This window comes from Pongo abelii, chromosome 7 (genome assembly GCF_028885655.2).
Source record: "Pongo abelii isolate AG06213 chromosome 7, NHGRI_mPonAbe1-v2.0_pri, whole genome shotgun sequence".
NCBI lineage: Eukaryota > Metazoa > Chordata > Mammalia > Primates > Hominidae > Pongo > Pongo abelii.
Window position 1 is genome coordinate 65,119,113 of NC_071992.2, and position 18,636 is coordinate 65,137,748.

An 18,636-nucleotide genomic window follows, 5' to 3' on the forward strand; every position below is an offset into this window, starting at 1 on the left:
CACCCCAAATCAACAGAATATAAATTCTTCTTAGCACCACATCACACTTATTCTAAAATTGACCACATAATTGGAAGTAAAACACTCCTCTGCAAATACAAAACAATGAGAATCATAACAAACAGTCTCTAAGATCATAAGGCAATCAAATAAGAACTCAGGATTAAGAAACTCACTCAAAACCACACAACTACATGGAAAATGAACAACCTGCTCCAGAGTGACTACTGGGTAAATAACGAAATTAATGCAGAAATAAATAAGTTCTTTGAAACCAATGAGAACAAAGACACAATGTACCAGAATGTCTGGGACACAGCTAAAGTAGTGTTTAGAGGGAAATTTAAAGCATTAATTGCCCACAAGAGAAAGCAGGAAATTTCTAAAATTGACACCCTAACATCACAATTAAAAGAGCTAGAGAAACAAGACCAAACAAATTTAAAAGCTAGCAGAAGACAAAAAATAACTAAGATTAGAGCAGAACTTAAGGAGATAGAGACTCAAAAAAACCTTTCAAAAAATCAATGAATCCAGGGGCTGTTTCTTTTGAAAAGATTAACATAATAGACCACTATCGAGACCAACAAAGAAGAAAAGAGAGAAGAATCAAATAGACACAATAAAAAATGATAAAGGGGATATCACCACTGATCCCACAGAAATATATTACTACTATCAGAGAATACTATAAACACCTCTATGAAAATAAACTAGAAAACCTAGAAGAAATGGATAAATTCCTGGACACATACACCCTCCCAAGGCTAAATCAGGAGGAAGTCAAATCCTTGAATAGGCCAATAACAAGTTCTGAAATTGAGGCAGTAATTAATAGCCTACCAACCAAAAAAGCCCAGGACCAGTTGGGTTCACAGCCAAATTCTACCAGAGATACCAACAGGAGCTGGTACCATTCCTTCTGAAACTATTCCAAACCATAGAAAAAGATAGACTCCTCCCTAACTCATTTTATGAGGCCAGCATCATCCTAATACCAAAACCTGGCAGAGCCACAACAAAAAAAGAAAATTGCAGGCCAATATCAATGATAAACATTGATGCAAAAATCCTCCAAAAAATACTCTCAAAGTGAATCCAGCAGCACATCAAAAGCTTATCCACCGTGATCAAGTCGGCTTCATCCCTGGGATGAAAGCCTGGTTAAACATACACAAATCAATAAATGTAATCCATCACATAAACAGAACCAATGACAAAAACCACATAATTATCTCAATAGATGCAGAAAAGGCCTTCAATAAAACTCAACAACCTTTTATGCTAAAAACTCTCAATAAACTAGGTATTGATGGAATGTATCTCAAAATAATTAGAGCTATTTATGACAAACCCACAGCCAATATCATACTGAATGGGCAAAAGCTGGAAGCATTCCCTTTGAAAACCAGCACAAGACAAGGATGCCCTCTCTCACCACTCCTATTCAACACGGTATTGGAAGTTCTGGCCAGGGCAATCAGGCAAGAGAAAAAAAAATAAAGATATTCAAATAGGAAAAGACGAAGTCAAATTGTCTCTATCTGCAGATGACATGATTGTATATTTAGAAAACCCTATTATCTCAGCCCTAAATCTCTTTAAGCTGATAAGCTACTTCGGCAAAGTCTCAGGATACAAAATCAATGGGCAAAAATCACAATCATTCCTGTACACCATTAATAGATAAACAGAGAGCCAAATCATAAGTGAACTCTCATTCACAATTGCTACAAAGAGAATAAAATACCTAGGAGTACAACTCACAGGGGAAGTGAAGGACCTCTTCAAGGAGAACTGCAAAACACTGCTCAAGGAAATAAGAGAGGACACAACCCAATTTTAAAAACATTCCATGTTCATGGATAGGGAGAATCAATAGAGTGAAAATGGCCATACTACCCAAATAAATTTATAGATTCAAGCTACCATTGACTTTCTTCAAAGGATTGGAAAAAAAACTACTTTCAATTTCATATGGAACCAAAAAAGAGCCTGTATAGCCAAGACAATTCTAAGCAAAAAGAACAAAACTGGAGGCATCATGCTACCTGACTTCAAACATACTACAAGGCTACAGTAACCAAAATGGCATGGTACTGGTAACAAAACAGACATATAGACCAATGGAACAGAACTGAGGTCTCAGAAATAATGCCATACATCTACAACCATCTGGTCTTTGACAAACCTGACAAAAACAGGCAATGGGGAAAGAATTCCCTATTTAATAAATGTTGCTAGGAAAACTGGCTAGCCATATGCATAAAACTGAAAATGGACCTCTTCCTAACACCTTATACAAAAATTAACTCAAGATGGATTGAAGACTTAAATGTAAGCTCTAAAACCATAAAAACCCTAGAAGAAAACCTAGGCAATACCATTCAGGGCATAGGCATGGGCAAAGACTTCATGACTAAAACACCAAAAGCAATGGCAACAAAAGCCAAAATTGACAAAAGGGCTCTAATTAAACTAAAGAGCTTCTGCACAGCAAAAGAAACTATAATCAGAGTGAACAGGCAACCTACAGAATGGGAGAAAAAGACAAAGGCTGATAACCAGAATCTACGAGGAATGTAAACAAATTTACAACAAAAAGCAAATAACCCCATCAAAAAGTGGGCGAAGGATATGAACAGACACTTCTCAAAAGAAGACATCTATGCAGCCAACAGACACATGAAAAAATACTCATCATCACTGGTCATCAGAGAAATGCAAATCAAAGTCACAATGAGATACCATCTCACGCCAGTTAGAATGGCGATCATTAAGAAGTCAGGAAACAACAGATGCTGGAGAGGATTTGGAGAAATAGGAAGGCTTTTACACTGTTGGTGGGAGTGTAAATTAGTTCAACCATTGTGAAAGATAGGGTGGCAATTCCTCAAGGATCTAGAACCAGAAATACAATTTGACCCAGCAATCCCATTACTGGGTATATACCCAAAGGAATATAAATCTTTCTACTATAAGGACATATGCACACGTATGTTTATTGCAGCAGTATTTACAATAACAAATACGTGCAACCAACCCAATTGCCCATCAATGATAGACTGGATAAAGAAAATGTGGCACATATACACCATGGAATACTATGCAGCTATAAAAAAATGAGTTCGTGTTCTTTGCAGGGACATGAATGAAACTGGAAACCATCATTCTCAGCAGACTAACACAGGAACAGAAAACCAAACACCAGGTTCTCACTCATAAGTGGGAGTTGAACATTTGAGAACACATGGACATAGGGAGGGGAATATCACACAGCAGGGCCTGATGGGGGCTGGGGGTCTAGGGGAGGGATAGCATTAGGAGAAATGCCTAATGTAGATGATGGGTTGATGGGTGCAGCAAACCACCATGGCACGTGCATAGCTATGTAACAAACCTGCATTTCCTGCACATGTACCCCAGAACTTAAAGCACAATAAAAAATACTTTTTGCAAAAACGTGCTAAGAATCATCTGAGCTTTCACTGATTTGCAGCCTTTTCGTTAGTCTCTCTATTGATGGATGCTGACTGATCGGAGTGGTGGTTGCTGAAGTTTGGAATGGCTATGACAATTCCTTGAAATAGACAACAATGAAGTTTGTCACATTCATTAACTCTTCCTTTCATGAAAGATTTCTCTGTAACATGTAATCTTCTTGGGGGATTTTACCCATATTAGAACTTCCTTCAAAATTAGTCAATCTTCTTAAACTCTGCAACCATTTTACCAACTAAGTTTATGTAATATTCTAAATACTTTATTGTCATTTCAACAATGTTCATAGCATCTTCACCAAGAATAGAGTCCATCTCAAGAAAACACTCATGAGATTGGAACAATTCAGTCACATCTTCAAGCTCTACTTCTGATTGTAATTCTCCAGCTATTTCCATCACATCTACACTTACTGCCTCTACTTGAGAAGTCTTGAACTCCTCAAAGTCATCCATGAGGGTTGGCATCAACTTCTTCCAAATGCCTCTTAATATTGATATTTTGACCTACTCCCGTCAATATTAATCATGAATATTCTTAATAGTATCAACAATGGAGAATCATTTCCAGAAGGTTTTCAATTGACTTTGCCCAGGTCCATCAAAGTAATCCCCATCTATGGCAGCTATCCCTTTATTAAATATATTTCTTAAATAATATGACATGAAACTTTGAAATTCCTTTTTGATCCATGGGCTGCAGAATGGATTTTGTGTTAGCAGGCATGAAAACTACATTAATCTTGTCCATCTTCATCAGTACTCTTGGGTGACCAGGTGCATTGTCAATAAGCAGTGATTATTGGAAAGGAATGTGTTTTGATGTGTGTTTCAGGGTGTGTGTGTGTGTGTGTGTGTATGTTTCTGAGCAGTAGGTCTCAACAGTGGGCTTAAACATTCAGTAAACCTTGCTGTAAACAGATACGCTGCCATCTAGGCCTTGTTGTTCCATTTCTACAGCACAGGCAGAGTAGATTCACCATAATGGTTAAGGGACCTATCCGTGCCCTCGGATTTCAGAATGGTAAATAAAAATGGAATTCAACTGATAGCAGCTGCATTAGCCCCTAACAAGAGAGTTTGCTGAAGCTTGGAAGGCAGACATTGACTTCCTTCCTTTTTTTTTTCTTTTTGAGACAGAGTCTCGTTCTGTCACCCAGGCTGGAGTGCAGAAGTGTGATCTGCACTCACTGCAGCCTTTGCCACTGAGGTTCAAGCAATTCTTCTGCCACAGCCTCCCAAGTAGCTGGGAATACAGGCACACACCGCCATGCCCGGCTTATTTTTGTATTTTTAGTAGAGATGGGGTTTCACCATGTTGGCCAGGATGGTCTTGATCTCCTGACCTTGTGATCTGCCCGCCTCAGCCTCCCAAAGTGCTGGGATTATAGGCATGAGCCACTGCACCTGGCTTGACTTCCTTCTACCTATGAAAGTCTTAGATGTCATCTTCTTCTAATATGAGGCTATTTAATGGATACATCAAAAATCTGTTTTTTAGTGAAGCCGTATTCATCATTAATCCTAGCCCTAGTTATAGCTTCTAAAGCTCCTGAAACAGCACTTGTTTCTTCATCTTGTAATTTTATATATGGTGACAGTATCTTTTCTTGAGTCTCATAAAGCAACATTTGCTATCTTCAAACTTTTTTTTCTGTACCTTCCTCACCTCTCAGCCTTTATAGAATTGAAGAGAGTTAGTATCTTGCCCTGGATTAAGATTTGGCTTAAGGGAGTGCTGTGGATGGATTGACCTATCCAGGCCACTAAAACTTTCTCCTTATCAGTAAGAAGATTGTTTTGCTTCAACATGCCTATGTTCACTGGCGTAGCACTCTTAACTTCCTTCAAACACTTTTCCTTTGCATTCACAACTTGGCTAACTGGCAGAAGAGGCTAAGCTTTTGGCTTATCTTGGCTTTCAATATGACTTCTTCACTAGGCTTATTCTTTTATAGCTTGTGATTTTAAGTGAGAGACTTGAAACTCTTTCTTTTATTCGAACGCTTAGAGGCCATTGTAGGGTTATTCTTTGTTCTAATTTCAATATTATTGTGTCTTAGGGAATATGGAAGCCCAAGGAGAGGGAGAGAGGTGGGGAACAGCTAGTCAGCTGAGCTGTCACAACACATACAACATTTATTCATTAAGTTCCTTGCCTTATGTGGCATGGTTTGTGAAGCTCCAAAAGAATTACAATAGTAGCATCAATGATGACTGACCACAGATCACCATACCACGTATAATAATATTGAAAAATTTGAAATACTGTGGGAATTACCAAAATGTGATGCAGAGACACAAAGTGACCGCAAGCTTTTATAAAAACAGCATATAGATCTGCTGGATGCAGGGTTGACATAAACCTTCAATTTGTAAAAAATCTGTGAAGCAAAATCAAGCAAAATGTAATAAAATGAGATATGTCTGTACTTGGATATTGGGTTTTAAAATCCATTTAACCACTTTATCTCTGTGGTTTTGGAAGTTTATTCCACTTAACGTTTAAATAATTGCTGATAGGGAAACACTTACTGCTGTCGTTTTATTGTTTTCTGTATGTCTTATAGTTACAGTGCCCCTCTTTTCCTCTTTAGCTACTTTCATTTGTTTCCTTGTTTTTTGTAGTTCCATGCTTTGATCCTTTTATCAATTTCTTTTGTGTTTCCCTTATAGGTATTTCTGTGACTCTCATAGGTATTGTATAGAACATACTATAACAATCTGTTTTAAATGGATAATAACTTAATCACAGTACACAGATCTTACTTCTTTACATCCCCTCCCCACCTTCTATACCATATATTGGTTTCAAGTTAGTGTCTCTGTTGGCGAACGAAATATAGAGATTTCTATCCCACAATCTTGCTGTTATTAATTCCTTTTTACCTATTTTTAATGGACAAATATACTTGTTAAATTATTATTTTCTATTAAAAATAAGTCACCTAGGCAAGAAATAATCATAAGTTAATATACTTTATTAAATACTATTAACCATTTTTAAATAAGTGAATTTAAACTGATAACTCCATGTCAATCAAATACACTGCCTGATAAATACAACTTGTTATATTTTATATCCCTTAAACCACTTGTATAGGTATAGTTGCGACACAGATTCCACATCTGTGAATTTAGCCTGCTGTGAATCAAAATTATTAATCAAAAATATTACATGACAATAAAAATAATGCAAATAAACAGTACAGTATAACAACTACATACATATCATTTACATTGTATTTGGTATTATATGCAATCTAGAGATGATTTAAAATATACTCAAGGATGTGCATAGGATATATGCAAATACTACATTATTTTATATAAGGGACTACAACAGATGTGAATTTTGGTATGTGCAGGGTGTCCTGGAATCAATCTCCCATGGAGGAATGACTGTATAGTTATTTTTCACAGTTTTATCATTTAAATTCTGTACCACAATAAAAATTACTATGAATACACCTTCATTATTCTGTATTTGTCTACATCTACCTTTACCAGAGGACATTATTTTTTATATGCATTTCTGTTTCTGTCTAGTGTTCTTTTATTTCAATTTGAAGAATTCTCTTTAGCAATTTTGTAAAACAGTTCTAGTGGTGATGAAGTCCCATGGTTTTTGTTTATTTAGGAAGATCTTTATTTCTCCTTCAAATTTATTGAACGGGTTTGCTGGGTATGGTATTCTAGATTGGCTGATTTTATTTTTCTTTCAGCGCTTTGAATATATCATCCCACTCCTTTCTCCCTATAATGTTTCTGCTGAGAAATGTGTTGATCTATGAGATCTTCCCTTTACCTGCAAAACTGTATATTTTTTCTTGCAGCTTTCAAGATTATCTGTTTATCTGTGACTTTTGACACTTTGATAATAATGGGTTTCAGTGTGAGCCTTTTTAGGTTCATCCTAGTTGGAGATCTTCAAGTTTCTTCTATTGAATGTTCATTTCCTTCCTCAGATTTGGGACATTTTTGAAAATTATTTCTTTGAATAAGCTCTCTGCCCATCTCCTTCTTTTTTTCGGACTTCTATAAAGTGGGTATTGGTCTGCTTGATGGTGTCATATAAATCTCTTAGCATTTCTTCACTTTTCCTAATTCTAATTTCCTTTTACTCCTCAAATGCCATGCCTTTGAATTCACTTACTCTTTCTTCTGCTTGATAAAATCTGCTGTTGATTATCTCTAGTGAATATTTCACTTCATTATTGTATCCTTCAGCTTCAGAATTTCTGTGTGGGTTTTTTTTATCTTTTCTATATTTTTTGACATTTTCAGTTTGTTCATGCATAATTTTTCTAATTTTATTTAGCTATCTGTGTTTTTGTTTTTAGCACACTGAGCTTCTTTAAGATGATTATTTTGTGTTTTTAAAGACAATTTATAGACCATGGTTTCCAGTTGGTTTCTGGTGGTTTATTTTGTTTCTCTGTTGCTTCATATGTCTGTGCTATTATTTTTTTTCTGGGATTTGTGAATTTGAAAAAATCAGCCATGTCTCTTAGACTTTTTCTAACTAATTTCACACAGGAAAAGAACTTCACCAATCAGCCTGGGTAAAGTGTCTGCCAAACATTTTCAGGGGATTCATCTTCTCTGGGCATGTAATATCCCAGAAGAGAGGTTTATTGGTTTCTTTTTCCTGACCTTATAATTACTATTTCCTCTGCTGGTCTGGCTGCAGAACTGCAGGTTCTCTCGTGCTGCAATGAGCCCCTGAACTCTTCTGTGTTCTCTGAGCCTCAGGCATCCAGAGTATGCCATTTCTATCAGTGTACCCAGTCAGTGACACAGAAACTAGACCCTTGTGCACTCCCCCAAAAGCCAGAATATTGGATGAGTGTTTTTTGCTTTTCTTCCACTCTAGAGAGTGGCTGCAAGTTTGACATTTACTTCTGATCACACCAAATTATTGCAGCTTAGTGGAAGGGTTGTCATGGGTGAAATGAAATGGTCTTTTTACCCATTTTTAGTGTGGCTATTCTTGGCTTTAAGCTTACCTGGGTTACTGTGACTTATTAACTAGTTTCTGGAGCACTCTTTAAAGCTTTCTTAACTATATATTGTTGCAAAGTTGGTGTGTCTATGGGAAGCAAGGTCTGAGGTTTCTATTCCACCATCTTTCTGAACTGCATCAAAGTCAGCATATATATACATACATATATATGTATATGTATGTATATATATGTATATATGTGTATATATATGTATATACATACATATATATATATTCTTTTTCAGATGGAGTCTCGCCCTGTTACCAGGCTCATTACAACCTCTGCCTCCTGAGTTCAAGCGGTTCTCCTGCTCAGCCACCCAAGTAGCTGGGACTACAGGCACTTGCCCCCACACCCGGCTAATTTTTGTATTTTTAGTAGAGACTGGGTTTCACCATGTTGGCCAGGATGGTCTTGATCTCCTGTACTTGTGGTCAGCCCGCCTCATCCACCCAAAGTGCTAGGATTGCAGGCATGAGGCACCGCGCCTGGCCCAAAGTCAGCATGTTATTAAACAACTCCCACTGTGTTCCCCAGAAAGGTATGCAAGCACTGGTTGCCCTACATTCTTTCCAATATTTGATGCTCAAATATTTCTTCCAGCCATTGTATTGAGTGTGCAGTGAAATCTTATTGTAGTTTTAATTTGCATTTTCCTGATGACTAATAATAATTATCTCCATATTGTGTGATTATTGGCCATGTGCATATCTTCTTTTGGAAAGCTTCTGTTCAAGACTTTTCCCCATTTTTCTGTTGGTATGTTCTTTTTACTATTATAGTGCATGAGTTTTTAAAAATATTATCTATATAAGCCTTTTGCCAGTGATATAAATTACAAAGATTTTCTCTTAGTCTTTGTATATCCACATTTTTCACTTGAGGTTGTCTTTGTTAGCAGAAGCTTTATTTCCTTTTATTGTTTTTGTATCCTCTCTAAGACATACTTGCCTACCCAAAGGTTGCAAAGATATTTTTTCTTATTTTCCTCTAGAGGCTTGTTGCTTTAGCTTTTATGTTTACATTTATAATATATATTATATTTTTCTGCATCTTAGATAAGAATCAATTATGTGTGTGTATTTGATATATGTATATATATGATTATTATTTGATCATACCTGTTTGGATTTATTTTGGGATACTTTGTTATTTCCACAATTTACATGTCTATTTTTTTAAATGAAAATCATATTATTTATTATTGTAACATATCCTAAAGTGACCTAGAATAGGTTCTTCAACTTTGCAATTTGTAAAGATCATTTGCCTATTCTACATCTATTATATTGCTACATATATTTTAGAAATCGCATGCCAATTTGTATAAAAAGTGTATTGGAATTTTGAATGGAACTAAATTAAATTTATAAACAATTGGAGATTAACCTCTTAACTTTAAGTCTTAGTCAATGAACATGATATACCTTTTCATTTATGTTTTCTTCTCAGCAATATATTAGTCTTTTTAATTTGGAATCATTGCATATCTTTCATTAAATTTATTTATATGCATTTTATGTTTTAATTTTATTGTAAATAATATTTTAAAACTTCATTGTCCAGTTGTTTATTGCCAGCACATAAAATATAATTTAATTTTATATATTAACATACTGCAACATAGCATAATTTTATTATTAATTCTAGAAATACTTTTCTGCATTCTTAACATTTTTCTATATATACAATTGTGTTATCTGCAAATAAGGTTTTGCTTCTTCCTTTCCAATCTACATTTCTTTAATTCTTTTGACTTTCCCGTTGCAGTGGCTAAGACTTCCATTTTATTTTTAACAACATGTTAAGAGTAGACATCCCTTTCTTTCTCTTGATACTAGCGGGGAATAATCTAGGTTTTTTTTGTCATTAATTAGGGTATTGGATATAGGTTTTTTTTTTTTTTTAATTTATTTATTTGTTTATTTTTTTCTCCCCCCTCCCCCCACCCCACAACAGTCCCCGAAGTGTGATGTTCCCCTTCCTGTGTCCATGTGTTCTCATTGTTCAATTCCTGCCTATGAGTGAGAATATGCGGTGTTTGGTTTTTTGTTCTTGTGATAGTTTACTGAGAATGATGATTTCCAATTTCATCCATGTCCCTACAAAGGACGTGAACTCATCATTTTTTATGGCTGCATAGTATTCCATGGTGTATATGTGCCACATTTTCTTAATCCAGTCTATCATTGTTGGACATTTGGGTTGGTTCCAAGTCTTTACTACTGTGAATAATGCCGCAATAAACATACGTGTGCATGTGTCTTTATAGCAGCATGATTTATAGTCCTTTGGGTATATACCCAGTAATGGGATGGCTGGGTCAAATGGAATTTCTAGTTCTAGATCCCTGAGGAATCGCCACACTGACTTCCACAAGGGTTGAACTAGTTTACAGTCCCACCAACAGTGTAAAAGTGTTCCTATTTCTCCACATCCTCTCCAGCACCTGTTGTTTCCTGACTTTTTAATGATTGCCATTCTAACTGGTATGAGATGGTATCTCATTGTGGTTTTGATTTGCATTTCTCTGATGGCCAGTGATGGTGAGCATTTTTTCATGTGTTTTTTGGCTGCATAAATGTCTTCTTTTGAGAAGTGTCTGTTCATGTCCTTCGCCCACTTTTTGATGGGGTTGTTTGTTTTTTTCTTGTAAATTTGTTGGAGTTCATTGTAGATTCTGGATATTAGCCCTTTGTCAGATGAGTAGGTTGCAAAAATTTTCTCCCATTTTGTAGGCTGCCTGTTCACTCTGATGGTAGTTTCCTTTGCTGTGCAGAAGCTCTTGAGTTTAATTAGATCCCATTTGTCAATTTTGGCTTTTGTTGCCATTGCTTTTGGTGTTTTAGACATGAAGTCCTTGCCCATGCCTATGTCCTGAATGGTATTGCCTAGGTTTTCTTCTAGGGTTTTTATGGTTTTAGGTCTAACATTTAAGTCTTTAATCCATCTTGAATTGATTTTTGTATAAGGTGTAAGGAAGGGATCCAGTTTCAGCTTTCTACATATGGCTAGCCAGTTTTCCCAGCACCATTTATTAAATAGGGAATCCTTTCCCCATTTCTTGTTTTTGTCAGGTTTGTCAAAGATCAGATAGTTGTAGATATGTGGCATTATTTCTGATGGCTCTGTTCTGTTCCATTGATCTATGTCTCTGTTTTGGTACCAGTACCATGCTGTTTTGGTTACTGTAGCCTTGTAGTATAGTTTGAAGTCAGGTAGCGTGATGCCTCCAGCTTTGTTCTTTTGGCTTAGGATTGATTTGGTGATGCGGGCTCTTTTTTGGTTCCATATGAACTTTAAAGTAGTTTTTTCCAATTCTGTGAAGAAACTCAAAGGTAGCTTGATGGGGATGGCATTGAATCTGTAAATTACCGTGGGAAGGATGGCCATTTTCATGATATTGATTCTTCCTACCCATGAGCATGGAATGTTCTTCCATTTGTTTGTATCCTCTTTTATTTCCTTGAGCAGTGGTTTGTAGTTCTCCTTGAAAAGGTCCTTCACATCCCTTGTAAGTTGGATTCCTAGGTATTTTATTCTCTTTGAAGCAATTGTGAATGGGAGTTCACTCATGATTTGGCTCTCTGTTTGTCTGTTATTGATGTATAAGAATACTTGTGATTTTTGTACCTTGATTTTGTATCCTGAGACTTTGCTGAAGTTGCTTATCAGCTTAAGGAGATTTTGGGCTGAGACAATGGGGTTTTCTAGATATACTATCATGTCATCTGCAAACAGGGACAATTTGACTTCCTCTTTTCCTAATTGAATACCCTTGATTTCCTTCTGTTGCCTAATTGCCCTGGCCAGAACTTCCAACACTATGTTGAATAGAAGTGGTGAGAGAGGGCATCCCTGTCTTGTGCCAGTTTTCAAAGGGAATGCTTCCAGTTTTTGCCCATTCGGTATGATATTGGCTGTGGGTTTGTCATAAATAGCTCTTATTATTTTGAGATACAACCCATCAATACCTAATTTATTGAGAGTTTTTAGCATGAAGGGTTGTTGAATTTTGTCAAAGGCCTTTTCTGCATCTATTGAGATAATTATGTGGTTTTTGACTTTGGTTCTGTTTATATGCTGGATTACATTTATTGATTTGCGTATATCGAACCAGCCTTGCATCCCAGGGATGAAGCCCACTTGATCATGGTGGATAAGCTTTTTGATGTGCTGCTGGATTCTGTTTGCCAGTATTTTATTGAGGATTTTTGCATCAATGTTCATCAAGGATATTGGTCTAAAATTCTCTTTTTTGGTTGTGTCTCTGCCAGGCTTTGGTATCAGGATGATGCTGGCCTCATAAAATGAGTTAGGGAGGATTCCCTCTTTTTCTATTGATTGGAATAGTTTCAGAAGGAATGGTACCAGCTCCTCCTTGTACCTCTGGTAGAATTCAGCTGTGAACCCATCTGGTCCTGGACTTTTTTTGGTTGGTAAGCTATTGATTATTGCCACAATTTCAGCTCCTGTTATTGGTCTATTCAGAGATTCAACTTCTTCCTGGTTTAGTCTTGGGAGGGTGTATGTGTCGAGGAATTTATCCATTTCTTCTAGATTTTCTAGTTTATTTGCGTAGAGGTGTTTGTAATATTCTCTGATGGTAGTTTGTATTTCTGTGGGATCGGTGGTGATATCCCCTTTATCATTTTTTATTGCATCTATTTGATTCTTCTCTCTTTTTTTCTTTATTAATCTTGCTAGCGGTCTATCAATTTTGTTGATCCTTTCAAAAAACCAGCTCCTGGATTCATTTATTTTTTGAAGGGTTTTTTGTGTCTCTATTTCCTTCAGTTCTGCTCTGATTTTAGTTATTTCTTGCCTTCTGCTAGCTTTTGAATGTGTTTGCTCTTGCTTTTCTAGTTCTTTTAATTGTGATGTTAGGGTGTCAATTTTGGATCTTTCCTGCTTTCTCTTGTGGGCATTTAGTGCTATAAATTTCCCTCTACACACTGCTTTGAATGCATCCCAGAGATTCTGGTATGTTGTGTCTTGGTTCTCGTTGGTTTCAAAGAACATCTTTATTTCTGCCTTCATTTCGTTATGTACCCAGTAGTCATTCAGGAGCAGGTTGTTCAGTTTCCACATAGTTGAGCAGTTTTGAGTGAGATTCTTAATCCTGAGTTCTAGCTTGATTGCACTGTGATCTGAGAGATAGTTTGTTATAATTTCTGTTCTTTTATATTTATTAAGGAGAGCTTTACTTCCAAGTATATGGTCAATTTTGGAATAGGTGTGGTGTGGTGCTGAAAAAAATGTATATTCTGTTGATTTGGGGTGGAGAGTTCTGTAGATGTCTATTAGGTCCACTTGGTCCAGAGCTGAGTTCAATTCCTGGGTATCCTTGTTGATTTTCTGTTTCGTTGATCTGTCTAATGTTGACAGTGGGGTGTTAAAGTCTCCCATTATTAATGTGTGGGAGTCTAAGTCTGTTTGTAGGTCCGTCAGGACTTGCTTTATGAATCTGGGTGCTCCTGTATTGGGTGCATATATATTTAGGATAGTTAGCTCTTCTTGTTGAATTAATCCCTTTACCATTATGTAATGGCCTTCTTTGTCTCTTTTGATCTTTGTTTGTTTAAAGTCTGTTTTATCAGAGACTAGGATTGCAACCCCTGCCTTTTTTTGTTTTCCATTTGCTTGGTAGATCTTCCTCCATCCTTTTATTTTGAGCCTATGTGTGTCTCTGCCCATGAGATGGGTTTCCTGAATACAGCACACTGATGGGTCTTGAGTCTTTATCCAATTTGCCAGTCTGTGTCTTTTAATTGGAGCATTTAGTCCATTTACATTTAAAGTTAATATTGTTATGTGTGAATCTGATCCTGTCATTATGATGTTAGCTGGTTATTTTGCTCATTAGTTGATGCAGTCTCTTCCTAGTCTCGATGGTCTTTACATTTCAGTATGATTTTGCAGTGGCTGGTACCGGTTGTGCCTTTCCATGTTTAGCGCTTCCTTCAGGAGCTCTTTTAGGGCAGGCCTGGTGGTGACAAAATCTCTCAGCATTTGCTTGTCTGTAAAGGATTTTATTTCTCCTTCACTTATGAAGGTTAGTTTGGCAGGATATGAAATTCTGGGTTGAAAATTCTTTTCTTTAAGAATGTTGAATATTGGCCCCCACTCTCTTCTGGCTTGTAGGGTTTCTGCCGAGAGATCCGCTGTTAGTCTGATGGGCTTCCCTTTGATGGTAACCCGTCCTTTCTCTCTGGCTGCCCTTAACATTTTTTCCTTCATTTCAACTTTGGTGAATCTGACAATTATGTGTCTTGGAGTTGCTCTTCTCGAGGAGTATCTTTGTGGCGTTCTCTGTATTTCCTGAATCTGAATGTTGGCCTGCCTTGCTAGATTGGGGAAGTTCTCCTGGATAATATCCTGCAGAGTGTTTTCCAACTTGTTTCCATTCTCCCCGTCACTTTCAGGTACACCAATCAGACGTAGATTTGGTCTTTTCACATAGTCCCACATTTCTTGGAGGCTTTGCTCGTTTCTTTTTATTCTTTTTTCTCTAAACTTCCCTTCTCGCTTCATTTCATTCATTTCATCTTCCAGGGCTGATACCCTTTCTTCCATTTGATCGCATCGGCTCCTGAGGCTTCTGCATTCTTCACATAGTTCTCGAGCCTTGGTTTTCAGCTCCATCAGCTCCTTTAAGCACTTCTCTGTATTGGTTATTCTAGTTATACATTCTTCTAAATTTTTTTCAAAGTTTTCAACTTCTTTGCCTTTGGTTTGAATATCCTCCTGTAGCTCGGAGTAATTTGATCGTCTGAAGCCTTCTTCTCTCAGCTCGTCAAAGTCATTCTCCGTCCAGCTTTGTTCCGTTGCTGGTGAGGAACTGCGTTCCTTTGGAGGAGGAGAGGTACTCTGCTTTTTAGAGTTTCCAGTTTTTCTGCTCTGTTTTTTCCCCATCTTTGTGGTTTTATCTACTTTTGGTCTTAGATGATGGTGATGTACAGATGGGTTTTTGGTGTGGATGTCCTTTCTGTTAGTTTTCCTTCTAACAGACAGGACCCTCAGCTGCAGGTCTGTTGGAGTACCTGGCCGGCCGGGTGAGGTATCAATCTGCCCCTGCTGGGGGGTGCCTCCCAGTTAGGCTGCTCGGGGGTCGGGGTCAGGGACCCACTTGAGGAGGCAGTCAGCCCGTTCTCAGATCTCCAGTTGCGTGCTGGGAGAACCACTGCTCTCCTCAAAGCTGTCAGACAGGGACATTTAAGTCTGCAGAGGTTACTGCTGTCTTTTTGTTTGTCTGTGCCCTGCCCCCAGAGGTGGAGCCTACAGAGGCAGGCAGGCCTCCTTGAGCTGTGGCGGGCTCCACCCAGTTCAAGCTTCCAGGCTGCTTTGTTTACCTAAGCGAGCCTGGGCAATGGCGGGCGCCCCTCCCCCAGCCTCGCTGCCGACTTGCTGTTTGATCTCAGACTGCTGTGCTAGCAATCAGTGAGACTCCGTGGGCGTAGGACCTTCTGAGCCAGGTGCGGGCTATACTCTCCTGGGGCACCGTTTCCTAAGCCCGTCGGAAAAGCACAGTATTCGGGTGGGAGTAGCCCGATTTTCCAGGTGCCCTCTGTCACCCCTGGAAAGGGAACTCCCTGACCCCTTGGGCTTCCCGAGTGAGGCAATGCCTCGCCCCTGCTTCGGCTGGCGCACGGTGCACTCACCCACTGACCTGCGCCCACTGTCTGGCACTCCCTAGTGAGATGAACACTGTACCTCAGATGGAAATGCAGAAATCACGTCTTCTGCGTCGCTCGCGCTGGGAGCTGTAGACCGGAGCTGTTCCTATTCGGCCATCTTGGCTCCTCTCTGGATATAGGTTTTTAAAGATGTTCTTCATCAGATAGAGAAGCACATCTATTCTTAGAACGCTAAAATTTTTAATTTGCTTTTTGTAAAAAACAAAAATTGATGGTGAATTGTCTCAAATATTTTTCTACGTACATTGAAATATTATGTATATGCTTTCGATCTTTAGCCTTTTGATATGGTAAATGTTTAAAATGGATTTTGAATGTAAAACCAAGCTTGAATTTCTAGAGTAAATACCACTTACTTGGTCATGGTGTGATATATTTTTCATAATTACTAGGTTTGGTTTGCTAATATATTGTTTCCTTTTTTTTTTTTTTTTTTTGCATATGTCCATAAGAGTTGATTGTCTCTTTCTTCTTTTGTAAATTTTGGTTAGTTTTTTTTTTAATGTATTTGTTCACTTCAACTAAGTTGTCAATTTCTTTCATGAAGTTATTTAACATGACCTCTCATTATTCCTTTTAACATCCATTAGCTCTCAGTAATGACCCCTCCTTCATTCCTGATGTTGATAACTTGTATCTTCTGTCTCTTTTTTCTAAATTATTTTTTTTGCTATGGGTTTATCTAATTTATTAGTTTCCCCAAATATCTGATATTTGCCTTAATTTTCTTTATTATTTTCTCTTTTCTATTTAATTTTTCCCAGTTTTATTTTTATTTTTTATTTATTTTGTTTGTTTTGCTTTGATTCAATTTGCTCCTCCATTCTTAAGTTCTTAAGAACATTAAGTTTATACCTACCTTCTTTTGGTGTATGTATTTAAACATTTAAATTTCACTCAAATGACTACTTAAGATTCATTCTCAGAGTTTGATATGTTGTATTTTTATTTTGTTCAGTTCAAAATGTATATGCCTTAAAATAATATGTATATACATTTGCCTTAAAGTAATACGTATATATATTAAAATGTTGTAGAAGATATAAATGCAAATAAACTTCACAAGAAAAATAACTAAAACATAGTGTGATATTCTTACAGTTTAAAGATTAGAAAAATTATATCCAGATCAGTATAGCGAGAAAGCCTATATTTTCCTTCTTAGTTCCAGGAAAATTACAGAATGTGAGAGTAATAAAAGAGAAGAGCAATAGCTTTTTTTTAGCACATGGACTATTATGTAAGTAGTGTTCCCTATGACCTATGATGTTTGAAATCAAGTATAATATTTCAAATATTAATTGGGTGTCAATTATATTTGTGGGTAATATTTATAAACATTAGTAACTTTTAAAAATATCTTTAGAAAAATCAAGTAATCAGAAGTCAGGAACTATGTATACTAATTGTGACTCTAATACTTACTAAACTGGGAAATCTTAGAAAATGACAAATCTTTAAGGCATTACTCATCTTTAAAAAATAAATATTAGTAGGCATCTCATTAAAATCTAACATGAAGTTTTTCCATTGCAATTATACAAAATTTGATAATTTTAATGGATACTTGAATACTAACAGAGTATCTATAAAAACAGAGAACATGCAAACATTTTTGCATCATGGAAAATTATAGTTTCTAAGGGTAGGATTTACCACTTGGTTGAAATATGACATTAAATAGAACTCTGTAGACAACCAAAATCTTGCATTATTTTAAGTATGGTTTCTAAAAGCAGGCCACTTTAGATAATTAAACAAAATAATACTTTTTATAAGGCTGTACATTTTCTTTTATAAAGTCTTAATGTTTCTAAAATCAAAGACAAATTTTTGTGAGTCTCTTTTAGTGCCCAGATACCTGTAGGCACTTGGCTTACTTGCAAAACTCTGGCTTTAGTATAACTGAAATAAAATTATATTGTAATATCTGATTTACTTGATATGATTAAGTATCCTTGAAAGTGTAGTGGAACGCATCAGTTTAGAAGGGTATGGCATTCTCACCAGTGGAATGTTATGATTTTGTCTCCTGCAGGTGCTCCAAGTGACCAGAGCAGTGGCACCTCCTCTCCTCTCTGTGACAGCGGCTTACATCTCAACTACCACCCCAACAATACAGTAAGATGACGCAGGCATAGCTCAGATTAACAAGGAGATAATACATAGTTTGTAAAAACTGCTAGTGAATCTGATTTATCTGACAGATAGGAAATCCCTGGTTGCATAATCATTTAAGTATTATGATAAACAAGAAATGGAAAATAAATAGATCAGGTTTCTTATGCCATTCTTTTCCCCTCTCAAGTCTGTATGGATTAAGTTCTTTTGAAGCAATAGATACTATTAACTTGGGGATGTCACTGGGGATGGATAATATACAATCATTTTAGAACATTGCACATTATATGTGATTTCAGGTTCAAAATGCTT

General features: G+C 36.8%; 1 protein-coding gene across 1 annotated transcript in view; it reads left to right on the forward strand.

The window, feature by feature from the left end:
* The window catches only part of SNTG1 (syntrophin gamma 1), an 875,063-nt gene that overhangs the window by 602,216 nt on the left and 254,211 nt on the right, over positions 1–18,636 (forward strand). The window contains exon 10 of the mRNA XM_063726650.1: positions 18,242–18,324. Coding sequence (XP_063582720.1) covers positions 18,242–18,324 — 83 coding nt within the window. The remainder of the gene's footprint in view (positions 1–18,241; positions 18,325–18,636) is intronic.